The 10,184-nt window shown below is 42.7% G+C and overlaps 1 protein-coding gene across 1 annotated transcript in view; it reads right to left on the bottom strand.

Moving 5' to 3' along the window:
- Nucleotides 1–4,853: 4,853 nt before the first annotated feature.
- Nucleotides 4,854–10,184, bottom strand: part of PAQR8 (progestin and adipoQ receptor family member 8) — a 45,249-nt gene continuing 39,918 nt past the window's right edge. Inside the window, exon 2 of the mRNA XM_034962240.3 lies at nucleotides 4,854–9,460. Within this exon, the coding sequence (XP_034818131.1) occupies nucleotides 8,344–9,423 (1,080 nt within the window). The 5' untranslated portion in view covers nucleotides 9,424–9,460 and the 3' untranslated portion in view covers nucleotides 4,854–8,343. The remainder of the gene's footprint in view (nucleotides 9,461–10,184) is intronic.

The raw sequence follows: 10,184 nt of genomic DNA, 5'->3' as shown, positions 1-10,184 counted from the left end.
TACATCTTATTCCGTTGTGGGTGGAGAAAAATCCCTCCCAAGGACAGAGAGCTCCTGTTCTGGTGAGAGACATCTGGGAGCCCTTGGAGAGTGTGGATGAATTTGTGCAGAACTCACAACACCCTGCTCAGCGTGAAGTGATAGAAATAATGACTGTGGGCCAGGTGCGGTGGCTCACACCTGTAATCTCGGCACTTTGAGAGGCTGAGGCGGGCGAATCACCTGAGGGTGGGAGCTCGAGACCAGCCTGACCAACATGGAGAAACCTGGTCTCTACTAAAAATACAAAATTAGCGGGGCGTGGTGGCACATGCCTGTAATCCCAGCTACTAGGGAGGCTGAGGCAGAATCGCCTGAACCTGGGAGGTAAAGGTTGTGGTGAGCTGAGATTGCACCACTGGACTCCACCCTGGGCAACAAGAGCAAAACTCCATCTCAAAAAAAAAAAAAAAAAAAAAAAAGAAAAAGAAATAATGACTGTGTGATTACCACTAGCACTTTCCGAACACAAACTTTGTGCCGGGTACTGTGTGCAAAGGTATTTTTCCTGGAGCAAAATTAGTCAGATTCCAAGATGATTTGTTCTTGTTTAGAAAAGAGAAAACACTAGATGGAGATATTTTGCATGTTGCCATTGTTGTCTTTAAGAAATTTGTTTAGCCTGGAATCATGCTCAAATTTATTTTAATGAGGAATAAGATGTATTAAAAGGTCCTAAAGATGAGAAAGTATTCACTAGAGTCATTTTATAAACATTAGAGAAGCATGCAAAAATAATTTGAAGTCAGTGGTTCTTAAAGTGAGTTTCTGTCCTTCAGATCCTTCAGGTCATTACAGAGGGCTTCTGAGATTGTAATGTGAGTAGCGCCGTGTTGTATTCTAGCACAAAATACACTTAGGAATCTCAGCCTTGGTACCATTCGACAATAATAGTATAAGGACTTTTGCTTGGCTAAAGTGTCTAGAAATAAAATGAGAACTGCATCCTTAGGTTTACTTCATTTATCAGGGGTGGGGAGATGGAAATCTACATTACACTTCCCTCTTAATTTTAAACTTTTTATGGTTCACACAAGTGACAATGTGAGAAGTTAGATGAAAGAATCTTCTACATTCACTTAATTTTAGTGGCTAAGAATATAGACTCTGGATTCAAAGGCCTGAGTGTCTGTGAGATTCCATTACTTAAGAGCCAGGTAGTTGTGGGCAAATTTACTTTATGCCTCAGTTTCCTCATTTGCAAAATGGAGGCAGTATTAGTGCCTACCTCACAGGGCTACTATAAGGGTTAAATGAAGGAATCTAGGAAAACAGCTCAGCTCAGTTCTTGGCAAGTGGTGAGTACTAGATAATGTAAACTGTTATTATCCCCAATTTATAGGCTCTGCCTTAGACATGTCATGTCATTTCTGCCCAGAGGATTATCCAGAGTACAAACTAGTGTCCAAAGAATGAGAAAACATTCAAAGCCTATGTCGGAAGCAGAGGTCAACATTCTGGGCACTTTAAAAATGCTCTGGGAGGAATCTGGGAAGAATTCTGCAAGCATGAGAGTGTGGCCACAGGAACACAGAGTTTGCTGGGCCTGGCCTACACATGGAATAACTTCATGTCAATCTGGTTTTGTGCATATTGCAGGAAACAGAATTTGTTCTGTTTTCTAAAGGCAAAGTAATGAGCAATTAGTAATTAATCCATATCGATAGCTAGCTACCCTGAATTTCCTTGGACAGAATTCTTCCTCACATACCCCATTCCCAAAGTCACAGTAAAAGCAATTCTTCACAAGACCTATACAACTTGTCCTCATCTTCTGCTGTATTTTCCCTCTCTGTATTTTCCCTCCTGGCCATTCCTGGCATGCCCTGGGCTCAGAGCCCTTGCACTTCTTCCCTTTGCCTGGGTGAGAAACAGAGCTGGCTCCATCACCTTTCTTGGTATTCTTCCCTGATCCTGTTTAAAATGGCACACTTACCAATTCCTCCAGTCTATCTCTCTTCCTTGCTCTCTGTTTCTCCTTGGCACCGTCATCTTCTAATATATAATTTATTGATTTGGTTCATTGTTTCTCCATAAGGGCAGGAATTTGTGTGTTTTATTCATTCCTGTATCCCAGGTGCCTAGAACAGAGCCTGGTATCTAGTAGTGGTCACTGTGGAAGGACTGACAATGAATCCACATACTCACAGGTTCAACAGGCCAGTCCTTACCTCCAGTGAAGGTATTTCTAGCACAGTCCTCTCTGAGAGCTTGATTCAGGAGAAACATTCCATGCAATTCTTTCAACATGAGAGACAATGTATCATTGGCTTGGATTAATGAGCCAGTATCAGCCACAACAGCATCAAATTACCTACATAATATTTCAGAAGGGAGTGTAATGTCATTCCTGGTACTCCTGTAAACTGAGCCAGACGGTTGATTTTGTAACTTAGAGAATAAAATACTAGGCTGCTTAAAATTTCTAGTTTACAATATCTGTTTTTTCAGGAATCTTTACATGACACTGCTACACCTTTTATCATTGACAATATTTTGACATAAGCCTTATTTTTCCCTAACAGGGATTTTATTTTACTGATGGATCCAAGGATTATCTTTTCTTACTACTTTTCTAGTTTCTTTAATAAGCATATATTGCTTTAAGAAATAATCAAAGACTTTTCTGTGCTTTCTAGTAAGTCTGCAAAACTCTTTCATATGGCAGAGAAACATTTTTTAAATCCCATGTTCAAGTTCATATCTCTTGTCAAAATCCCGGGGAAAGGTGATTGTTTAAAGAACTGACAATCCCATCAAAAGATAAAAGGGAGGATTTGAGATTTGGCAGGACTTTCTCATCCAAGGATCCAAACATATTTTCAGGAAACTGACTGGAGAGCAGGACTTGACTTTATAATCCAGTCCCCAAGGGCCCATGGACAATGAACTTTGCGGTTCTGAGAAGCCTCTGTGATGCAATGAATGCTTTATTCCGCATCCAAGGATGTGGGTGGAGTGAAGTCACTTTAACTCAAAAAAGAAATGATGCAACCCTGGCTATGCATGAGATATTAGGATCAAAAGTTAAAAGATTATGTCAAAGTGTACATAATGCATAAAAGTGCTTCATTTGCTGTAAAAAGCTCTGCAAGTATTTGGTGCTGATGTTTCTGATTAGCTGGACCGTGAATTTATCTGAAGGAAAAATGAGTTTAAACATTATAACTAGTTGTGTGGCTTCAAACCAGTCACTTGACCTTTCTAGTGTTTCCTAGTTCAATGGAGACCTGTTTGGCCTTACTTACCTCATACAGTTTAGAAGCTCATATTGATGTGGAAATGTTTTAGAAACCATAATGCACAATAAAATTTGAGCTGTTATTCTGTAGCCTTCCATATGGTCCAGGCCTCCTGGAATCTTAAAATATAGTGAATACCTCTTCCAGTGAGAATTCTGTTATGTAAGAAAAGCCCTTACCATAGATAGATATGCTCCCAAAGTTAATATTTAAATGATCTTTTTAATGCAATTATTTTCCTTCCATGTTAAATTATTTCTATAATAATTCCACAAAGGATATGGTTATTGTTTTAAGGAGGTAGCCAGAGTGCAGCATGCTGTTTTCAACTTACCAAGTTAGGAACCTATACTCAGGTTGGAACCACACATCCTCTTCCTTGAAGGATGGGACTTTATGTACCTGGGAAGTCTCTACTGCTTGTGGAAATTTAGGGCTTCTCTCTCTCTCTGTCTGGATGTGTCAAGGATCCCCAGGACTGAGTTAAAACAACTAGAGGGTAGTGAGAAGGGTCGGAGAAGTACCAGGAGTAACGGGAAGTAGAGGCAGCTTTAAGGTGACTGCCTTGCTACAGGGGAAGATGTTTCCAACCTCTGGAGGTAAAGAGGAGAGAAGGTTTAATCCTTATGAAGAAGTTCTGGCCCAAACCAGGTCCCAGCCTCCTGGCCCTCAGGCTGTGATTGGAACCACGATCCGGGGAGAGGGACCCTCATGGCCCAAGGAAAAGATGCTGGTCCTCATTTAGCAGACGGCAGACTCTCTGCCCACAGAGTGTGTTTTTCCACACTGTGGTGTCTCCAGAGCCAAGGTGGTACCTTTCACCAATAGGTGCTCAATAAATTCTTGCTAAATTAATAACTGAAGAGTGGTTAAACTAGTAACAGTAACAACAGAAGCATTTTCAAACTGCCTGGGGCCCCTGCTGGTGAAAAAAAGGGTTTGGGCAAGAGTGACAACCATAATTCGACCAGTGGAGCCCCTAGCCATAGAAATGCTGTTTTCTTAGTGATTGTGATAGTACTATAGCCTGAAGCTGCAGTTGCAGCTTCAGCAGTGCCTAGAGAATCACCTTTTACACAGCTCTTTCAATCTAACTTTGAAGGCTACATAATTAGTTGGTTAATAGATGCCACATTTCACAACACGTACATTGTAGTACCTGCTATAATTAAATCATAGTATAATTCATAATTTTTACATTTATAAAATTGTAGCCAATTAATTAAAAATTTTGAAATCTTTTACACTATTATCTATGAAACTAGGAATATTTATTTAATTACATTGAAATCTTCAGAGAAATCAACTTCATAGCATTTTGTGGGGAAGCAATTTGTTCTACTCACAAGTAGGTATTAGGGTGTGTGTATGGGGGATATGTGTATGGGGGATAGGGCATGGAGATTTTTAAAAAGTTTTTATACTTTCCTGCTTCTTGGTAGAGATAGTGTCCTGACCTCCTTTTCCTGACAATGTTTGTATAAATAAAACCTTTTAGAGGGGGCCTCTTCAAGGTAGTCCTTGTCAAAGAAACAAAGTAGCTGTTTCTTTAAACTGCTGACACTACAACAATGCATATACAAAATCACTTTAATGGTTATTCATATAAGTAGATTTATATAGACAGAAAATAGCTCCATTTTTTTTTTTTTTTTGCCAAGCAATCAAGCAAAACACAAGACCAATAGAATTAGTAGACAGAAGCCTTGGGGACAATGGCTGTGCCCTTTCTGAGTAAGACATGAATGCCATCTGGAGGATCCATTTGAAACTACAGTGCAGTAACCAAAAAACCTAATGTTTTCAAGCATAAAGGTACTTTTTGTGAACAGGTGGGCAACACAGGCAGGAATAACTACCTTCATTCTATGGACTTAAATTCCTATTTCTTTCTAGCTTCCAGTAGAAGACTCTTGAGAATATTGTTGTTGAGTGAAGTACTTTCCGCTGAAATGGGAAATGAACCCCTAGAGTCTTACAAGTATTATTACTCATCAGTAAATACAGGTCAGGAAGAATTAGGCAAGAGAGAAGCAGGCAAATGTGTCCCGTTTGCTGTGTCCTGCCATCTCCTCTCCCTACACTGCATTTCATTCATGAGAAGATGTAAATGACTGATAGTTTCGTTTTTTCAAAGGTATTTACATTTTCATAGGTTGAAAGTCTAAATTAAGAGAGAGAGAGATAAAGTTAACTAGCAGAATTTCCAGTAGATATGTTGGAGGGGCTATGGTGGAATAAGCCATCTCCTTTATAAAATTGTTGATTATTCCTTTTAAACTAGGTCTGTTTCTTACTGATACACTAACTTTAACAAAAATGTTTTAAAAGGATTAATTCCTCAAAAGTCTGAGTAGTTAAAAACATCTGCATTTCCTAGTTTATTTCTAAGAAGATTCTGATATTCTGAGGGCATGTCATAGAGTCTCCTACCTCAATGCCTCTCAAATATCTCCTATTAAAAAACTGTTTCTAGGGCAGGCGTGATGGCTAATGTCTGTAATCCTAACACTTTGGGAGGCTAAGGTGGGCGGATCACTTGAGTTCAGGAGTTCAAGACCAGCCTAAGCAACGTGGCAAAACCCTGTCTCTACAAAAAATGCAAAAATTAGCCAGGTGTGGTGGCATGTGCCTGTAGTACCAGGTACTTAGGAGGCTGAGGTGGGAGGATTGCTTGAGCTGGGGAGGTCGAGGCTGCAGTGAGCCGTGATTGCATCACTGCACTCCAGCCTGGGCGACAGATTAAGACCCTGTCTCAGAAAAAGAGATTTAAAAAAATTTTTCCAACCACTTGAGGGGCCAATACTTGTATAAATTAAAATTGTATGGCAATATCTTCATGCCTGTTCCTGTGCTCATCATGTCACAGGCCATTAACAATGTTCAGATTGGCACTGGTCTGTGCACCCATCTGATCATTGCTCTACCTCCGGTTCTCTCTTTTAAAAAATACGTGGATTTGAACTAAAGATCTCTGCCCACAATACCACCAGTTATATTCAAGAGCTTGACTTACACCTTCTTCCCTTCTGCTCTCTTCCCTCCCTTCTCCTTCCAACTTTCAAAATAATAGTCTTTGAATCCGTAATAAAGAAAACTTCAAACAATTTCTAGTCCCTATTTTAAATTGACCTTCTACTAACAACGTATTTGCACAATTCCCCCATCCTCTTGTTCAGTTCAACCCAGTTCAGTTTTGCTAATTTTATTTGCCATAAATTTGTCCTAGACACCAGAAGCTTGTATAAGACACTTGGGTAACACAGAAGTTCAGATATTTGAGGATTAACAGGAGAAATCCATCTAAGAAAACAATGTAGCTGACAAGACGCATGCTTTCTTGATATAAAGATTATTGGAAAGCTTCAGTTGAATATGTTTGTTTGTGGCCAAAATACAGATTGAGAAAGTCTTTTGATTGATAAGCAATTCTAGCTTTCTGAAGTTTCTTTCATTCACTAGATGAAGAGCAATATATATTTTTTCTTATCCCAATAACCCAGAACAGAAAATTCTACATGAGCATATATTAAGTGTTCATACATTTCCATTTATAAGGCACAAAACCTACAAATCTCACAAAAAGGAAGAAAACAAAAGATTTGAAGACAATAAAGTAAACTCGGAGGAGGTTCATCAAACTGGAGTTAAATCACATCCCTTTTTAGTAACTAAGGGACCTCATACTGACAGGAATCATTGCCTCTGAAAAGAGGGCTTCTGAGCCCTTCTTTTGACGCAGCCTCCTTCACTGGATTAGTGCAGAAGTCAATCCTCAGGGAGGGCTGCATGGCCACAACACATCAATCCCAAGCACCACCTATCCCATAGAAGCTTCTGGGCAGCAATGCTCCAAACAAACCAGGGTGCCTGGTTCACACGTTCTCACCCAAAGGAGGCTTCAGGGACCAATCCACAGTAAACACACATGCTTGCCTATCCCAGTACTTGAGTATTTTATGGGTTCTGCTCTAAGCTGAAGCAGAACTGCCTGCCTGAGAACCCTGAACTAGGTTAGTTTTGTGGGTCCTTCATGAGGCAGCATCTATGTAGGAGGCTGTACTTTGGGTTCCTCTTGAAATAATGAGGTCCCTAGAGGGATCCTTAGAACCAACTAATCCTACCAAGAGCTTTTAAAACATGCTGGTCAAATATGGAGATTCCCTGGTGCAACCCCCAGATCTCCTGGTCTGTTAGGCAGCCCTGATAACTCTCAAGTAATCCTGCAGTCCACTGGTAAAAAATAGACGGGTCCCATGATACCATATAGTATCTATGCTTATTGGCTGGGCCTCCTGGTGGCTCTTGGCACTGTAATTTCTAGTACTGTTTAGATTAGTATTATATGAGAATAAGCTTCCTGAATGTCCACATGAATCCAAGCATTTCCTGGAAGGATGACTGCTTCCTAGTCCTTTATATTACCATGCAAGGTAGGGATGGGAGTGAACAGCACTTCAGAGAAAACTGCCAGGTAGACAGTTATCCTGAGAAAAGGGTTAGTATTATAGTTGTCGAGAAAGGAGGGACCAGAAATCAGATGAACTGAGTAATTCATCATGTCATCTTGAAGGCTTTTCCAACTCTGGACAATTTGAAATCCAAATGAAATTCGGTCCTTGGGTCAATTTATTCCATTACCAAAGAACAGCATAGTAGGATAGCCATTCCAACAGGGTGAGGACCAGCCACCTACTTACTTTCCAGTCCAATTTTATTATCCATTCAGCTTTTAGGAATTGCCCCTGGAGGCCATAGTCGGAATTTTGCTAAATTTTCAGGCATGAAGATGATTCTCCTTAATTCAATGTCTCATGAATCTTAGTCAAGATCCCTTCCCTTCCTGTGCCTTGTTAAGCTATGATCCAAAAGGAAAAGGAGTATTCCTTTTATTAACAACAAAACTCTTAAATCCTTTGGCTTTCAAACACTGCAGCTATAACATATCCTTGGATATATGTTATTAATTTAAAAGCCAATGCCTTAAAAGTCAGCTTCTATTGTATCAAGTTTTCTCCAAATTATGAGGGGCTTCCTCCACACGTTGCCCCACTTGCCAGCCTCAGGAATCTTTCTTGGTCAGTCTGGCCTTGACTTTGTGCCTCAGAAGGGCTGCGGTGGCAGCACTGCAGGCAGCCAGGAAGAAGAAGGAGAGGCAGGCCATGTGGACAGATAGGGGTCCATGGCGCTGCAGGAAGATCTCCTGCCGCCCCTGGTAGTCCAGGAGGATGGCCTCCAGCTGGGAGAGCGTGCAGATGGACAGAAATGCATGGAAGATCTGATGCCCATGGCCCACGATGTCACAGGAACCCGGGAAGTACTTCTCAGGCACCGGGCAGGAGAAGAAATAAGCGCTAACCAGGAAGAAGAGGATCTGGAGGGTGTGGTACCAGGCTGCTTGCTCCTGGCAGCCAGCCAGGTGACAGAGCGCCACACGGTGTGCCACAGGGCTGATGTCTAGGATAAAAGCCAGACCTGCTGGCACCACCTGACAGATCTTCCTCATGACTGGATAAGGCCTCCGGTAACGATATTTGGCATAGCAACAGCCAGCACAAGATAACCAGCCACAGAAGGCAGCTGCTGGCAAGAAGAAAAGCCAGAACCGGTCATACCAGGCCTGGTCAGAGCTGTAGAAGAAATGAGCCAAAGCACTGCCATATTGGTAAACGCTCACGCCAACATAGTCCACAAAGTAGAAGGTGTAGTGGGAGAGCTCTGACTTGGACTGCAGCAGGTGGGCCAGAAGGCTGCAGGTGAGGTAAGTGATTGACGACAGGATGAAGAGGAGCAGAGGCAGGGAGTGGGTAGACGCCCATGGCAAGGCCTCAGCCTCGGCAAAGGCCCAGAATCGCAAGAGGACGGCCAGGGCTGCCAGTAAATGGGTCCAGACGTTGACCACCTCGTTGTGTTTCTGAAAGAGGCTGAAGAAGTAGTAGCGCCACTCGTGCCCCGTGGGGCGGTAGCCGGTGCGGATGTAAGGCTCCCGGAAGAGCTGGGGCACATCCGTTTCCGGGACAGTGCAAGGCATCTTGGGAAGCCCATCCTCCAGGATCTTGGGCAGGCGGCGCAGCTGCTGCCCGCTGACCGACAGGGTGCTCAGGCGCTCCAAGATGGCGGTCGTCATGGCCGCGGCCCGCATGCACTCCGCGCCGCGCTCTCAGGACAGGTGATGCAACCTGCAGAAAAGAAAGGAAAATTGGCAAAGCCGCAGTGAGACACGAATGCAGCTAAGACGGACAAGGAACTATGGCTATTTTCTTTTCTTTTGAGACGGGGTATCACTCTGTCGCCCAGGCTAGAGTGCAGTGGCACGATCACAGCTCATTGCAACCTCTAATTCCTGGGCTCAGGTGATCCTCCAGAGTAGCTAGGACCATAGGTGCACGCCAACACGCCCGGATAATTTTTTGTTGCTGCTGTTGTTGTAGAGACAGGGGTGTCGCTATGTACAGCAGGCTGGGCCCAAACTCCTGGGCTCAAGCACTCCTCCCTCCTCAGCCTCCCCAAGTGTTGAGATTACAGGCGTGAGCAACCAGGCCGGCTAGGATCCGTGGTTATTTTAATGCAACATGGCTTTCTGGTACAGTAGAGGAAGCAAGGAGCTGCAGACAGCTTCTTTGAGCCTCCTTTAATTCATCTGTAGAATAATGGAGTTGGACCAAGATCCCTTACTGTCCCAATATTCTTTTCTTTCTTTCTTTTTTTTTTTTTTTTTTTGAGACAGAGTTTCACTCTTGTTGCCCAGGCTGGAATGCAATGGCGCCATCTCTGCTCACCACAACCTCCGCCTCCCGGGTTCAAGCAATTCTCCTGCCTCAGCCTCCCAAGTAGCTGGGATTACAGGCATGTGCCACCACGCCTGGCTAATTTTGTATTTTTAGTAGAGATGGGGTTTCTCCA

This window comes from Pan paniscus, chromosome 5, assembly GCF_029289425.2.
Source record: "Pan paniscus chromosome 5, NHGRI_mPanPan1-v2.0_pri, whole genome shotgun sequence".
In the NCBI taxonomy this organism is placed as follows: Eukaryota; Metazoa; Chordata; class Mammalia; order Primates; family Hominidae; genus Pan; species Pan paniscus.
The sequence above is the reverse complement of the archived record's forward strand: the minus strand, read 5'-3'. Positions and strand labels throughout refer to the sequence as shown.